General features: G+C 38.3%; 1 protein-coding gene and 1 pseudogene across 1 annotated transcript in view; one reads left to right on the top strand and one right to left on the bottom strand.

Moving 5' to 3' along the window:
- LOC126493842 (acidic mammalian chitinase-like) overlaps positions 1-18,150 on the bottom strand; it is a 109,886-nt gene that overhangs the window by 3,901 nt on the left and 87,835 nt on the right. The window contains 3 exon segments of the mRNA XM_050130970.1: positions 1,120-1,305; positions 1,588-1,711; positions 1,892-2,016. Of these exon segments, the coding sequence (XP_049986927.1) occupies positions 1,120-1,305; positions 1,588-1,711; positions 1,892-2,016 (435 nt within the window).
- LOC126493843 (elongation factor 1-alpha 1-like) lies at positions 2,382-3,762 on the top strand (annotated as a pseudogene).

Here is an 18,150-nt window from a genome sequence, read left to right as displayed (position 1 = left end):
CTCATCCTCTGCAAAAACAAAAGAAGACCCTCTCCAAAGCATCATATCCTTAGACCCAAATTCTGAAATCATAATACCCTCATGAAATCCATTTTGGTTTAGCTTGGCAGCCCATATAATGAAATGTCTCTCTGTACTTAGCTCCTTCACAGTCAAAAATTTTAAAGAAAACACAATGTACATAATCCAGACTCTCTGTGAATTTTCCATTTTTACGTGGCTTATTTTTCTTTATTTCTCTTAATCTATAACTATCTGTATTTCTGTACTCTGTCTCTTTAAAGACTTTACCCTTTTTCTTTTTAAAGGCATTAACTTTATTCTCTATATTTTTTTCTTCTCTCTCTCAAGCCTACGTACACTCATCCAACACTTTGGTCTTTTATGTCTGAATCTGTTTTACTGTGAATCTGTAATTTTTTCACTATCCAGGAGCATTTCTTAAAATGTTAAGCACTTCTTAAAAACTTATGTTGCATCATGTACAGGTAATACGGTACTGCTTGTGTCCTGCCCAGTCTAAACCTTAAATGCGCTGTTATTATGGCAATTACGGTAGTCCCTGCCTGAGGTCAGCACAGTTCAGCATGGAGCAGCCTCTCCTGCCTCAGAGCCATTTGGTGCCCCTGAAACATTCACAGTTCCAGGCAAACAGCAGTCCACATAGGAGCCGCAATCAGCAGTTTAATTCTGAGACTGGGTGTGCAGCACAGAAACTCCTTTCATCCAAGTTACAGCCAAATCTGACACGCAGAGCACTGCGCAGACTGAAAACGCGTCTCTGTATGGCGGCAGGAATCCGCCATGCTCTCCAGCCTGTCTAAGCCTGATTCTGCCATCCGCCTAGGATGGAATCCACAGTAGGATGATAGATATGTTCATTTTGTTTCTTTATATGTAATGTAACTGTTCTTAGTAGCACAATCTTTTGCTTATAGGAACATTATTTGAATTAAATATAGAAGTATGTTTTCCAAACATACAGCATCAGGAGTGAACTGCTTACTACAGGTAGGTAATGGGCAAAATGAACATTCAGATCCAGGAGATCCTAAATTGAAGGCTATGTAAAATATTGGGTGTGAAATTCACAGAGCACTAGACAGCCAATCTACCGACCTCGTAGTAGGCCCAGAACCCAGCCTCCCTGGTATAGGGTCCAGCAGGGCCAGCACCAGAGGTAGGGGCACCAATTCCATTATTGGAGGGGTTGCTCAGAAGAAAACTGTGTCCATATTCTGGGAATCCAACAATGCGCTTCTCAGCTGGGACTCCATTGTTCTTCTAGTAATTCATGGCATAATCCTGTAATGGCAGTAGGTTAGGTACAGGACCCAAAGAGGCAATGGTCAGTATTTAATTATATTAGCTCCCTGTTTTAGCAGGCATATTATACGATGTTCATAACCAATGGATTTATTTCTTGATTTTTTTTTCAAAAACTTTTGATGAAGTTATAGTTCATGAGATATGGCCTATAACTTAAGAAGATCTTTGTTTAATTTGGACAGTTGCTGAACTTGCATAAATCAGGGATCTACTTTACATATTACTTTACCCCCAGTCTGCATTCCTGTAGGGTCTTACCACATTGAGGTAAGCATTGCTGCCAGTGTCAGTAGAATATTTGTAGAGGGAACTGTTCTCTCCTGTGTAGCCATCCCAGGAGCCATGGAGGTCATATGTCATGACATGGATTTGATCTAGGTGCCTGACAGGTAGTAAGATTTAAAATCATTTCTGATAACTGTTTCTTACATCTATGCAGACAATAACACCTTTTCCCAAGCAAGTACACAAGCAATGTCTTTTGAGTGCAAGACATCTCTAGACTGACCACCGCAGTGCTTTAACAGTTCCCACAGATGTTTGGAATAAGTACATCACTCACTGGGAAAGTTCACGGATCTCATAGCCAGCCTCAATGTTGGAAACGCCAGCAGCTACAGCTGCAGTTATCATCAATCTGGGCTTGTTGTTCTCCTTAGCCTCCTTCTCAAAAGCTTCACGAATTTCCTGTAGAACAAGGCAAGCATATTTGAAGTTAGTCTCAGAGATGTATATATAATAAATACATATTTTCACAGTGTCTTTCTTCTCTAAAGTACTTCAACTATTTTATCTGACATTACTCTATCAATATCTTAATAATGTCAGTAGTACAGATGATATTAATTTTAAAAGTTACAGCTATGCAATACACATAGGAGTGTGGGAAAGTACTTTGCAGGCTACTGAAACAGAAACATGGACACCAACCCAGGCACAAAATCTTCTAACTACATTCTGTCCTGCTATAAAATATGCTAGGACACTTTTTCACAACGGGTTTGCCATCAGAATGCAGGTGTTGTGAAAACCACTGCTAATTCAAAGCCAAAATGGGAAAGGAAAAGACTCACGTCAACATCATCGTCATTGGACAGGTTGATTCCAGCAAGTCCACTACAACCGGCCACCTGATCTACAAGAGTGGTGGAATCGACAAATGAGCCATCAAGAAGTTTGAGAAAGAGACTGCCAAGATGGGAAAAGGCTCCTTCAAGTATGCCTGGGTCTTGGACAAACTGAAAGCTGAGCGAGAGCGTGGTATCACTATTGACATCTCCCTGTGGAAGTTTTAGACCAGCAAGTACTATGTTACTATCATTGATGCCCAGGACATAGAGACTTCATCAAAAACATGATTATAGGCACATCACAGGCTGACTGTGGTGTCCTGATTGTTGCCGCTGGTGTTGGTGAATTCGAAGCTGGTATTTCCAAGAATAGGCAGACCTGTGAGCACACACTTCTGGCTTACACCCTGGGTGTGAAACAGCTAATTGTTGGTGTCAACAAAATGGATTCCACGGAGCCACCCTACAGCCAGAAGAGATACGAGGAAATTGTTAAGGAAGTCAGCGCCTACATTACAAAAATCGGCTACAACCCTGACACAGTCACATTTGTGCCGATTTCTGGTTGGAATGGTGACGACATGCTGGATCCAAGTGCTAATATGCCTTGGTTCAAGGGATGGAAAGTCACTCGCAAAAATGGTAGTGCCAGTGGACCAACCTGTTGGAAGCTTTGGATTGTATCCTGCCACCAACTCGTCCAACTGTCAGTTGCGACTGCCCCTCCAGGATGTCTATAAAACTGGTGGTATTGGGACTGTCCCTGTGGGTCGAGTGGAGACCGGTGTTTTGAAACCTGGCATGGTGGTGACCTTTGCTCCAGTCAGTGTGACAACAGAAGTAAAGTCTGTTGAAATGCACCATGAAGCTTTGAGTGACGCTCTTCCTGGGGACAACGTGGGCTTCAACGTGAAGAACGTGTCTGTCAAAGATGTTAGACGTGGCAACGTTGCTGGGGACAGCAAAAATGACCCACCAACGGAAGCTGCTGGCTCCACTGCTCAGGTGATTATCCTGAACCACCCAGGCCAAATTAGTGCTGGCTATGCTCCTGTAGTAGATTGTCACACAGCTCACACAGCATGCAAGTTTGCTGAGCTTAAAGAAAAGATTGATCGTCGTTCTGGCAAGAAGCTGGAAGATGGCCCGAAATCCTAAATCTGGTGATGCAGCCATTGTTGATATGGTTCCCAGCAAGCCCATGTGTGTCGAGAGATTCTCTGACTATCCTCCACTGGATCATTTTGCTGATCGTGACATGAGGCAGACAGTTGCTGTGGGTGTCATCAAAGCTGTGGACAAGAAGGCTGCTGGAGCTGGTGAGGTCACCAAATCTGCCCAGAAAGCTCAGAAGGCTAAATGAATATTACCCCTAACATCTGCCACCCCAGTCTTAATCACTGGTGGAAGAATGGTTTCAGAACTGTTTATCTCAATTGGCCATTTAAGTTTAATAGTAAAAGACTGGTTAATGATAACAATGCATCGTAAAACCTTGAGAAGGAACGGAGAATGTTATGTGGACCATTTGTGTGTGTGTGTGTGTGTGTGTGGCAGTTTTAAGGTATTAGTTTTCAAAATCAGTAATTTTTAATGGAAACAACTTGGCCAAAAATCTGTCACAGAATTTTGAGACCCATTAAAACAAGTTTAATGGAAGAAAAAATATGCTAGGACAATTATGGCACAGAATTCTGTGAGAAGTCAACCAATGTCTGATTTGACCTAAGGCCCACTTCACAAAAGGGAACTCATGCCTGGCACTGCTAGGGTGGGGAAGAACCAGTGAATAGATAGCCCAAAGAACTAGAGTAAAACAAAACACTAATGATCTATAAATAAAGAAATAAATACAAATAAAATGACTCCTCATAGTATTCTGCTATAGCCATAGACCAGTGCCTTATCTAATCATCATCAAAAAGATTTCTTCTGGTAGCAGATGAGAACAGAGTCAGAGATCCACAGTCAGACATTATACATTGAAAGAGTGTAACTCAGAGGTCTCCATCAAGTTCTTCCCCTCTGATCTCAGGGAATCCTGCCAAATAAGAGGCAGATTATTTTGTGTTTTGTTTTGTTTTTTAAAACAGAATGTTTCTGTGTAGCTTTGGCTATCCTGTAACCTATTCTGTAGACCAACCTGGTCTTAAACTCATAGAGATCTGCCTGAATCTGCCTCCTGATGTCTGGGATTAATGGTGTGTGCCGCCACCTCCAAGTCTGGCAGAAAGGTTCTAAGATCAAGAGGAGATAGAGGACACTAGAGCACAAGAACTTCTGAATCAACTAAACAAGTACATATAAGCTCATAGAGACTGATACAACAATCACGTGCCTACAGTGGCCTAAAACACATCCTCTTCATATATAACTATTAGTTTTGTATATTGTGATACTCCTCATTGTGAAAGCAAGTGAGCTGTGATTCTTGAGACTGTGGATCATACTCTTTACCTACTGTTGGTTTTCCATGTCCAACTTCAATACAGTAGTCTTTCCCTTACATTATTATATCTTATTCTTGTCATGTTTAGTTATTATCTTTTAGGAGCCTTTCCTTTTTTGATAAGGACAAAAAAAGAATAGGTGTTCCAGGGAAGGGAAATAGGGAAGAATGGAAGGAGGAGGGAAAGAGGAAACTAAAATCTTGATATATTGATATATAAAATAAAAGAATCTATTTTCAATAAAAGAAAAATTTCTTTATATATACATATATAATTTCTATAATAGTAAGTTTCCATATGATTTGTCAAAAAGCCTTTAGTGTAGGTTGTCACTCCCCTTATTCTCTCCTTTATTGGGCCCCACCATCTCTTCCCTGACTTAGTCTTCCTATTCTATTGTCATTTTATCTCTTTATAAAACTATATTCTATTTCCTTTCTTTGGAGGAGGGTATCCTCCTGCCTTATCCCTTTTTAATTATGCAACCTCTGTGGCTATTCAGAGAAAACACACATATACAAAGCTTAAAGTCAAAGATCCACATATAAGAGAAAATATGTGATGATTATCCTTTTGGTTTGGGTTACCTTGCTCAGGATAATAGTTTCTAACTCCATCCATTTAGCTGAAAATTTATTTTTTCTTGACAGTTGAATAATACTATAAAATATATATGTGTCATATTTTTATTATATGCTCATCAGTTGATGGACATCTAGGCTGTTTCCCATTTCTGGCTATTATGAATAGAACAGCAGTGATCATGGATAAGCAAATATCTCAAATTAAGATGCAGAGTTCATTGAGTATATACCCATGAGTGATGGACTGGATCTTGAAATAAACTGATTTTCAGCTTAAAATCGGAGAATATATCTGCAAACCATATATCTTGCAAAGGATGCTATCCCAAATATATCAAGAACTCATGTCAATAGCAAGAAAACAACCTAATTGTAAAAGGGAGAAGATCCGGAGTAGGGATGTTTTCAAAAAATAATATAAATGTCCTAAAGATATATAAAAATAGATATATAGTATAAAAAACTAAAACAGTATTGAGAGTACATTTTATCAAAAACAGAGTAGATAAACCATTTTGTCCATAATAGCACTTCAATATTAATTGTAACATTATTAATTATTTAAGAAACATAATCACTGCAAAGGTCTAGAAAATAATTAAACTTTAAAAATTATGTAATTAATTATGTTATTCAGTCTTTAAAAGAATAAAATCTGCCATTAGTAACAAAATTTTTAATTTGAAGATATGTTAACTAAAATTAGCAAGGCATAGATTAACAAATAATACAAGATCTCACTTATGAGAAGAATCTAAAATATTTGAACTCATAGAAGTAGATGGAAGAATTTTATCTTTTTGATTTTATTGAAAATAGATTTCATTCTCATACAATATATCCTGATTATTGCTTATCCGCCCTCAACAACTCCCACTCCTCCACCATTATTCTCTACTCTGTATTCACTCCCTTTCTGACTATTATTAGAAAAGAAGAGGCTTCTAAAAGATAGCTTAGCTAGACATGACAAAATAAAATATAAAAAATGACAAAACAACTGATTCTGATGTTTAAGCAGGGGAAGAATGGATTAAAGAAATGTTGGTCAGCAATACAAACTTTGAGTGAGATAGAATGAGTTCAGAGCTTATCTCTACAACAAAGGACCTACAATTCATAGCATTGTATCATATTTTGAAAACCATTTGTATCAACATGAAATCAAAAGAACCTGTGTGTCCAAGGGTCTTGGTCCTGACAATAATGCCTTTATGACTTTGATCATGTGGACCAGGCCATAAGTCAAACAGGGAAATAGCACAGAAGAGGGGGTAGGAAGAAGCAGAGATGGTGGACTACAGTAATTTCCAGAAACAACAGACAAGTTGCACATATGAATACACTCCACTGCAGGTGGAACACCCTGCACAAGACATCCAAGATCTCAAGCCAGACTAAACACCATCACGGAAAGGGAAGGTGGGCATAAGGTCGCATCTCTAGCTGAAGCACTGGTGCCAAATGATAGGTTCTGGGAGAGTGGTTGACTCCTTATGGGCAAACAATAATCCAATGGATTCCCACACACTCAAAAATATATGAACTTAGACTAAGTTTAAAACAAAGATGAGGACACTAAAATTGTATAGGTAGAGAAAGAGAGCATCTGTGGAATACTGAGAAGGTACTGATATGATTTGACTACATTATACAAATTCTAAAAATTAATTTTGAAATAATTAAAAGGTGGTAGATAGATACATAGATAGATAGATAGATGATAAACATTGACTTGTTAAAATCAGTTTTGAGGAATATCTTCAAAGAAACTGGGACTTGGCAATAACTGGTCCAAATGATACTAATTTAGATATTTACCCCTTTCTTTTACCTGTTTTTGAGGTCATTGAAAGCTTTGTATAACTCTACATCATTCCATTCTATGGTGGTGATCTCATTGTTCTGCATCCCAGCAAAAGCATAGATCAGGTGAGTACACAGGCAAGGGTCGATGTTATCAGGTGTGAAATGATCCAGGCCTGGCTGATACTAGGCCCAGTTGGAGAAGTAGCATACCAGATTGTAGGCAGACCCTGTGGTGATCAAAAATAAGGATGGTGTTCCATTATAGATATCATTTAACTACGATGAAAGTTTGGGCTTTGCTTATGCCCCACCCACCCACCTCATAAGCCTGATCTCCAGCTGGAGGTGACTAGTAGAGCACTCCTGCAGATGACTTAAGAAATTGTATATATTCTCTTTAAGAGGTTGGAAAATCTTAGACTTCTTCTAAGATGGTATACTCATAGTTCTTCGAGTCCGGTGGTTCCATAAAGCTCAGAGAATGAGAATTTAAGAACCCTTAGGTAGGGGCTGGAGAGATGGCTCAGCAGTTAAGAGCATTGCCTGCTCTTCCAAAGGTCCTGAGTTCAATTCCCAGCAACCACATGGTGGCTCACAGCCATCTGTAATGAAGTCTGGTGCCTTCTTCAGGCATACACACAGAATATTCTATACATAATAAATAAATTAAATAAATAAATGTTTTAAAAAAGAACCGTTAAGTGGTCAAGCTATAGAGGATAATGACTGAGCTAAAAGTCTACTCCAACACAAAACAAACAGTCTCTCTTTATTATGTTTTATCTCTTCTTTCATTTCCCAAATAGAGTAATACTTGTTTGTTGCTGGATATTTGTACACTGTCTGAAGATGTGTCACTGTGGTAGTTTTAATAAAAATTCTGAATGGCCAAAAACTAGACAGGACTTCTGTGCAAAGAGAGAAACTCAGGTCGTTAGAATCTATGTGCAAGAGTGACACCAGTGACTTGAGGAATAGGTCATGAATATAGAAGGGGAGACAGGTAAAAGCCACATAGTAGAATGTAGATTAATATAAACAGGTTAATTTAAGTTATAAAGTTATTTGGTAACAAGCCTAAGCTAAAGGCCAGGCTTTCATTAACTAATAATAAGAAAGTCTGACTTAACCAGGGTATATTTTTAATTATATTAATCAGACAATTGCTTTATGTAAATTCAGGTGTTTGAGTTTTACAGTAGCTAATCATTTTGTCAACAATAACACATGGAATTAGTGACTTACCCAGATGAGCATTCAGCAGGAGGGCCAGACCTAGGGAGAGAAAATACATATGTATTCAGAACCAGCTGCCTGAATCCTCTCAGATATAACTCTAGAGCCTTATGGTTCATCCCACTTGCCATGTGTTGTGACTTGTGTAAAAAGGTGATCTTTTCAATAAACATTCTTTGAATACACTTTACCAGTTGATCAAAAATACCCTGTACCTTTTTCTCCATTCTGGGTCATAACTTTTGTAAGTACGAAATCTACTATCTACAAAGCAGGGCTGACTGAAATTACTCCAAATTCACTGCTCTCAGTGACCGTGCATCAGATGTGTCTCATTTCCAGAGCTAACATGAGCTCAGGACTTCAACAGATAAGACATCCTCCAAAGCAGTGAGTCGAGGAGCAGGAATATGTTAGCAGCATCTTCAGAGAAGTTTTCCTAGAGAATGTATGATGGAAGCCTCCAGAAGCTGCTCCTTGGCTTCAATAGAGCACTTTCTTTAAGGCATCATCTCACTCTACAGCACAATCTGGCCTTGACATAGAGAACCTCCTGCCTGTTTCGCCTGAGCACTGGAACCATAAGCTTGAACTACTGTCAAGAGAAGTGGGCCACTGCTTCTTTTATATGTTAGGCTTCAGTATCCCTTTGAAAAGTCTTTGAAGAAAAATAAAGTTTCTAAAGCACAAATTTAAAGCAGATAGCAAGCTGTAGATGGAAACTGGGCCTAAACAACTACTTAATCCACCACTTGGATTGAACGTCTCAGAGGTGATGTCATCATCACCTAACCAGAACTATAAAGGATAGACACAAAATTCAGAATGCAAAGCAAAGACAACTCGCATAGCTCTGTGTCTGTGTGGATTTCTTTTGTTTTTACCTCCAAAGGAGTTAGTCCCAGGACACAAAGAAGTAAATAAACATAATAACATTTTAAGGCAGGTACTGCAGGAAGATAACTGCAGAAGAATGACTAGATGGGACAGAAAAAACAAAGACAAGTATTGAAACACAGTGAGACTGTGTACATGTATGCCTACAGGCCAGAAGAGGGCACCAGACCTCATTATAGAAGGCTGTGAATGGAGGTGGGTAGTCCTTGGACTTCCCACAGGGCAGAGAACCCTGATTGCTTTGTGGGCTGATGAGGGAGGGGGACTTGATTGGGGGAGGGGGAGGGAAAGGGGAGGCGGCGGTGGGGAAGAGACAGAAATCTTTAATAAATAAATTAATTAATTAAAAAAAGAATTAAAAAAAAGAAGGCTGTGAGCTACCATGTGTTTGTTGGAAATTGAACTCAGGACCTTTGGAAGAGCAGGCAATGCTCTGAATTGCTGAGGCACCTCTCCAGCCCCAAGGAAGCTAACAACAGCCAAAATAGCACAGACATCTGAAAACCCTTCACCAGCACAACTCAAAAAAGGGAACCACACAAACGCTACCACAAAAAAAAAATAGAGTTAACAACCACAGGTCATTAATATCACTTAATATCAATGGACTCAATTCACCTATAAAAAGGTACACGTTAAGAGAATGGATACGAAAACAGGATCCAACATTCTGCTGTTTACGAGAAACACACTTCAACCTCAGAGACAACACTACCTCACAGTAAAGTGTTGGGAAAAGATTTCCCAATCAAATGAACCTAAGAAAGAATCAGGTGTGGCTATACTAATATCCAACAAAATTGATTTCAAAATAAGATCAATCAGAAGAGATGTAGAAGGACACTATATATTCATAACAGGAACAATTCATCAGGAGGAAGTCTCAATCCTGAATATCTATGCCCCAAATATAAAAGGATCCACATATATAAAAGAAACATTACTAGAACTCAAAGCATACATCAAACCCCACACTCTAATAGTAGGAGATTTCAACACTCCTCTCTCACCAATGGACATGTCAACCAGACAGAAACTTAACAGAGAAATAAGAGAATTAACAGATGTAATGAATCAACTGGACTTAACAGACATCTATAGAACATTCCACCCAAACAGAAAAGAATATACCTTCTTCTCAGCATCTCATGGAACCTTCTCAAAAATTGATCACATAATTAGTAACAAAGCAAACATCCACAGATACAGAAAAATTGTAGTAACCACCTGTGTACTATCAGATCACCATGGAATAAAGTTAGAATTCAACAACAATTCTACACCCAGAAAGCCTACAAACTCATGGAAACTGAAAAGTCAACTACTGAACCACCCCTGGGTCAGGGAAGAAATATAGAAAGAAATAAAAGTCTTCCTTGAATTCAACAAAAATAAAGACACAACAAACCCAAACCTGTGGGACACTATGAAAGCAGTGTTAGAGGAAAGTTCGTAGCACTAAGTGCCCACATAAAGAAAACAGAGAAAGCACACATTAGAGACTTAACAGCACACCTGAAAGCTCTAGAAAAAACAAAGCAGACTCACCAAGGAGGAGTAGAAGACTGGAAATAATCAAACTGAGGGCTGAAATCAACAAAAAAGAAACACAGAAAACAATCTGAAGAATCAATGAAATAAAGAGTTGGTTCTTTGTGAAAGTCAACAAGATTGACAAACCCCTATGCAAACTAATCAAAAGGCAGAGAGAGAGAACAAGCAAATTAACAAGATCAGAAATGAAAAGTGGGATATAACAACAGACATTGAGGAAATTCAGAGAATAATTAGGTCTTACTACAAAAGCTTATATGCCACAAATTTGGAAAATGTAAAAGAAATGGACTTGTTTTTAGATAATTACCATTTACCAAAATTAAATCAAGACTAGGTGAACAATTTAAATAGCCCTATAAACTGTGAGGAAATAGAAGCTGTAATAAAAACCTCCCAACCAAAACAAAAAAAAAAAAAAAAGACCAGGACCAGATGGTTTTAATGCAGAATTTTATCAGAACTTCCAAGAAGAGCTGATACCTATACTCCCTAATGTGTTTCACATTATATAATCAGAAGAGTCATTGCCAAACTCTTTTTATGAAGCTACAGTTACCCTGATTCCAAAACCACACAAAGACCCAGGCAAGAAAGAGAATTACAGAATAATCTGGTTTATGAACATCAATGCAATAATTCTCAATAAAATTATGCAAACAGAATCCAAAAACACATTAAAAAATGATCCATTACGATCAAGTAGGCTTCATCTTAGAGATGCAGAGTTGGTTCAACATACGAAACTCTATCAATGTAATCCATCATATAAATAAACTGAAAGAAAAACCCATATGATCATTTCATTAGATGTGAAAAAAGCATTTGACAAAATTCAACACCCCTTTATGATAAAGGTTTTGGAGAGGTTAGGGATACAAGGATCATAACTAAATATAATAAAAAGCAATATATAGCATGCCAACAGCTAATATCAAATTAAATGGAGAGAAACTCAGAGCCATTCCACTAAAATCAGGAACAAGACAAGGCTGCCCACTATCACCATATCTTCAACATAGTTCTTGAAGTTAGAGCAATAGCAATAAGACAACATAAGGAGATCAATGGGATTCAAATCGGAGAGGAAGAAGTCAAACTTTTGTTATTTGCAGATAATATGATAGTGTACATTAGTGACCCCAAAAACTGTACCAAAGAACTCCTACAGCTGACAAATATGTCAGTGATATGGCAGGATACAAGATCAACTCAAAAAATCAGTATCCCTCCTATACACAAAAGATAGAGAAGCAGAGGGGGAAATCAGAGAAACTTCATCTTTTACGATAGCCACAAATAGATAAAGTATCTTGGGGTAACTCTAACTAAGAAAGTGAAAGATCTGTTTGACAAGAACTTTAAGGCATTGAAGAAAGAAATTGAAGAGGATACCAGAAAATGGAAGGATTTCCCATGCTCTTGGAAGGGTAGGATCAACATAGTAAAAATGGCAATTCTACCAAAGGCAATCTATAAATTCAACACAATCCCCCTTAAAATCCAAACAAAATTCTTCACAGAACTTGAGAGAACAATAATCAACTTTATATGAAAAAGCAAACAAACCAGGATAGTCAAAACAATCTTATACAATAAAGGATCTTCTGGAGGCATTACCATCCCTGACTTCAAACTCTATTACATAGCCACAGTATTGAAAACAGCTTGGTATTGGCATAAAACAGAGAGTCGACCAATTGAATTGAATAGAAGACCCGGATATTTACCCACAAACCTATGAACACCTGATTTTCGACAAAAGAGCTAAAAGTATACAATGTAAGAAAGAAAGCATCTTCAACAAATGGTGCTGGCATAACTGGATATCAACATGGAGAAGAATGAAAATAGATCCATATCTATCATCATGCACAAAACTTGAGTTTACATGGATTAAAGACCTCAATATTAATCTGAACACACTGAACCTGATAGAAGAGAAAGTGGGAAGTAGTCTACAACACATGGGCACAGGAGACTACATTTTACGTATAACCCCAGTAGCACAGACAATAAGGGCAACATTGAATAAATGGGACCTCCTAAAACTGAGAAGCTTCTGTTTTTTGTTTTGTTTTTTTGTTTTTTCGAGACAGGGTTTCTCTGTGGCTTTGGAGCCTGTCCTGGAACTAGCTCTGTAGACCAGGCTGGTCTCGAACTCACAGAGATCTGCCTGCCTCTGCCNAGAAATCTTTAATAAATAAATTAATTAATTAAAAAAAGAATTAAAAAAAAGAAGGCTGTGAGCTACCATGTGTTTGTTGGAAATTGAACTCAGGACCTTTGGAAGAGCAGGCAATGCTCTGAATTGCTGAGGCACCTCTCCAGCCCCAAGGAAGCTAACAACAGCCAAAATAGCACAGACATCTGAAAACCCTTCACCAGCACAACTCAAAAAAGGGAACCACACAAACGCTACCACAAAAAAAAATAGAGTTAACAACCACAGGTCATTAATATCACTTAATATCAATGGACTCAATTCACCTATAAAAAGGTACACGTTAAGAGAATGGATACGAAAACAGGATCCAACATTCTGCTGTTTACGAGAAACACACTTCAACCTCAGAGACAACACTACCTCACAGTAAAGTGTTGGGAAAAGATTTCCCAATCAAATGAACCTAAGAAAGAATCAGGTGTGGCTATACTAATATCCAACAAAATTGATTTCAAAATAAGATCAATCAGAAGAGATGTAGAAGGACACTATATATTCATAACAGGAACAATTCATCAGGAGGAAGTCTCAATCCTGAATATCTATGCCCCAAATATAAAAGGATCCACATATATAAAAGAAACATTACTAGAACTCAAAGCATACATCAAACCCCACACTCTAATAGTAGGAGATTTCAACACTCCTCTCTCACCAATGGACATGTCAACCAGACAGAAACTTAACAGAGAAATAAGAGAATTAACAGATGTAATGAATCAACTGGACTTAACAGACATCTATAGAACATTCCACCCAAACAGAAAAGAATATACCTTCTTCTCAGCATCTCATGGAACCTTCTCAAAAATTGATCACATAATTAGTAACAAAGCAAACATCCACAGATACAGAAAAATTGTAGTAACCACCTGTGTACTATCAGATCACCATGGAATAAAGTTAGAATTCAACAACAATTCTACACCCAGAAAGCCTACAAACTCATGGAAACTGAAAAGTCAACTACTGAACCACCCCTGGGTCAGGGAAGAAATATAGAAAGAAATAAAAGTCTTCCTTGAATTCAACAAAAATAAAGACACAACAAACCCAAACCTGTGGGACACTATGAAAGCAGTGTTAGAGGAAAGTTCGTAGCACTAAGTGCCCACATAAAGAAAACAGAGAAAGCACACATTAGAGACTTAACAGCACACCTGAAAGCTCTAGAAAAAACAAAGCAGACTCACCAAGGAGGAGTAGAAGACTGGAAATAATCAAACTGAGGGCTGAAATCAACAAAAAAGAAACACAGAAAACAATCTGAAGAATCAATGAAATAAAGAGTTGGTTCTTTGTGAAAGTCAACAAGATTGACAAACCCCTATGCAAACTAATCAAAAGGCAGAGAGAGAGAACAAGCAAATTAACAAGATCAGAAATGAAAAGTGGGATATAACAACAGACATTGAGGAAATTCAGAGAATAATTAGGTCTTACTACAAAAGCTTATATGCCACAAATTTGGAAAATGTAAAAGAAATGGACTTGTTTTTAGATAATTACCATTTACCAAAATTAAATCAAGACTAGGTGAACAATTTAAATAGCCCTATAAACTGTGAGGAAATAGAAGCTGTAATAAAAACCTCCCAACCAAAACAAAAAAAAAAAAAAAAGACCAGGACCAGATGGTTTTAATGCAGAATTTTATCAGAACTTCCAAGAAGAGCTGATACCTATACTCCCTAATGTGTTTCACATTATATAATCAGAAGAGTCATTGCCAAACTCTTTTTATGAAGCTACAGTTACCCTGATTCCAAAACCACACAAAGACCCAGGCAAGAAAGAGAATTACAGAATAATCTGGTTTATGAACATCAATGCAATAATTCTCAATAAAATTATGCAAACAGAATCCAAAAACACATTAAAAAATGATCCATTACGATCAAGTAGGCTTCATCTTAGAGATGCAGAGTTGGTTCAACATACGAAACTCTATCAATGTAATCCATCATATAAATAAACTGAAAGAAAAACCCATATGATCATTTCATTAGATGTGAAAAAAGCATTTGACAAAATTCAACACCCCTTTATGATAAAGGTTTTGGAGAGGTTAGGGATACAAGGATCATAACTAAATATAATAAAAAGCAATATATAGCATGCCAACAGCTAATATCAAATTAAATGGAGAGAAACTCAGAGCCATTCCACTAAAATCAGGAACAAGACAAGGCTGCCCACTATCACCATATCTTCAACATAGTTCTTGAAGTTAGAGCAATAGCAATAAGACAACATAAGGAGATCAATGGGATTCAAATCGGAGAGGAAGAAGTCAAACTTTTGTTATTTGCAGATAATATGATAGTGTACATTAGTGACCCCAAAAACTGTACCAAAGAACTCCTACAGCTGACAAATATGTCAGTGATATGGCAGGATACAAGATCAACTCAAAAAATCAGTATCCCTCCTATACACAAAAGATAGAGAAGCAGAGGGGGAAATCAGAGAAACTTCATCTTTTACGATAGCCACAAATAGATAAAGTATCTTGGGGTAACTCTAACTAAGAAAGTGAAAGATCTGTTTGACAAGAACTTTAAGGCATTGAAGAAAGAAATTGAAGAGGATACCAGAAAATGGAAGGATTTCCCATGCTCTTGGAAGGGTAGGATCAACATAGTAAAAATGGCAATTCTACCAAAGGCAATCTATAAATTCAACACAATCCCCCTTAAAATCCAAACAAAATTCTTCACAGAACTTGAGAGAACAATAATCAACTTTATATGAAAAAGCAAACAAACCAGGATAGTCAAAACAATCTTATACAATAAAGGATCTTCTGGAGGCATTACCATCCCTGACTTCAAACTCTATTACATAGCCACAGTATTGAAAACAGCTTGGTATTGGCATAAAACAGAGAGTCGACCAATTGAATTGAATAGAAGACCCGGATATTTACCCACAAACCTATGAACACCTGATTTTCGACAAAAGAGCTAAAAGTATACAATGTAAGAAAGAAAGCATCTTCAACAAATGGTGCTGGCATAACTGGATATCAACATGGAGAAGAATGAAAATAGATCCATATCTATCATCATGCACAAAACTTGAGTTTACATGGATTAAAGACCTCAATATTAATCTGAACACACTGAACCTGATAGAAGAGAAAGTGGGAAGTAGTCTACAACACATGGGCACAGGAGACTACATTTTACGTATAACCCCAGTAGCACAGACAATAAGGGCAACATTGAATAAATGGGACCTCCTAAAACTGAGAAGCTTCTGTTTTTTGTTTTGTTTTTTTGTTTTTTCGAGACAGGGTTTCTCTGTGGCTTTGGAGCCTGTCCTGGAACTAGCTCTGTAGACCAGGCTGGTCTCGAACTCACAGAGATCTGCCTGCCTCTGCCTCCTGAGTGCTGGGATTAAAGGCGCCTACTGAAACTGAGAAGCTTCTGTAAAGCAAAGGACACAGTCATTAAGACAAAAAGGCATCCCTCTGATTGGGAGATCTTCACCATCCCCACATCGGACAAAGGTCTGATCTCCAAAATATATAAAGAACTCAAGAAACTAGACTTTAAAATGCTAATTAACCCAATTAAAAAATGGTGCGCTGAACTGAACAGAGAATTCTCAATAGAAGAAGTTCAAATGACCAAAAGACACTAAAAGTCATGTTCAACCTCCTTAGCGATCAGGGAAATGTAAATCAAAACAACTCTGAGATACCATCTTACATCTGTCTGAATGGCTAAAATCAAAAACACCAATGATAACCTTTGCTGGAGAGGATGTAGAGTAAGAAGAACACTCATCCATTGCTTGTGGGAATGACACCTTGTGAAACCACTTTGGAAATCAGTGTGGTGGTTTCTCAGGAAATTCAGGATCAACCTACCCCAGGATCCAGCAATACCATTCTTGGGAATATACCCAAGAGATGCCAGATCATACTACAAAAGCATTTGTTCAACTATGTTTATAGCAGCATTATTTGTAATAGCCAGAACTTGGAAACAACCTAGATGCCACTCAATGGAAGAATGGATAAAGAAAGTGTGGAATATATATGCATTAGGGTACTACTCAGCAGTAAAAAAACAATGACATCTTGAATTTTGCATGCAAATGGTTGAATTAGAAAACACTATCCTGAGTGATGTAACCCAGACCCAAGAAGATGAATATGGTATGTACTCCATCATAAGTGGATTCTAGCCATAAATAAAGGACATTGAGCCTATAATTCTTGATCCTAGAGAAGCTAAATAAGATGGTGAACCCAAAGAAAAACATATAGTTATCCTCCTGGATATTGGAAGTAGACAAGATTGCCAGGCAAAAATTGAGAGGTTGTGGGTTGGGTTGGGGTGGAGGTAAGTGGAGATGGAAATAGAGAAGGGAGAAGGGGAGGATGGGGAGATCTTGGGGAAATGGGATGGTTGGGATGGAGGAAGGGTGGATATGGGAGCAGGGAAGTAGATATCTTAATTAAGGGCGCCATTTTAGGGTTGGCGAGAGTCTTGGCTCTAAAGGGGTTCCCAGGTCTCCAAGGAGATGTCCCCAGTTTGTTCCTTGGGCAGGTAAGGAGAGGGCGCCTGAACAGGCCTTATCCTATAGCCACACTGATGAATATCTTGCATATCACCATAGAACCTTCATCTGGCGATGGATGGAGATAGAGACAGAGACCCATATTGGAGCACTGGACTGAGCTCCCAAGGTCCAAATGAGGATCAGAAGGAGGGAGAACATGAGCAAGGAAGTCAGGACCGCGAGGGGTGTGCCCACCCACTGAGAGGTGGGGTTGATCTAATGGGTGCTTACCAAGGCCAACTGGGCTGGGTCTGATGGAGCAGGGGATCAGACCGGACTCTCTGAATGTGGATGACAATTGGGGCCAACTGAGAAGCCAAGGACAATGGCACTGGGTTTTGATTCTACTTCATGCACTGGCTTTGTGGGAGCCTAATCTGTTTGGATGCTCACATTTCTGGACCAGGATGGACGCGGGG

Source organism: Alexandromys fortis, unplaced genomic scaffold (assembly GCF_014885135.2).
Source record: "Alexandromys fortis isolate MF-2015 unplaced genomic scaffold, M_Fortis_MF-2015_v1.1 scaffold_356, whole genome shotgun sequence".
Taxonomy (NCBI): Eukaryota; Metazoa; Chordata; class Mammalia; order Rodentia; family Cricetidae; genus Alexandromys; species Alexandromys fortis.
Note: the sequence above shows the minus strand (reverse complement) of the source record. Positions and strands in the feature narration are given on the sequence as shown.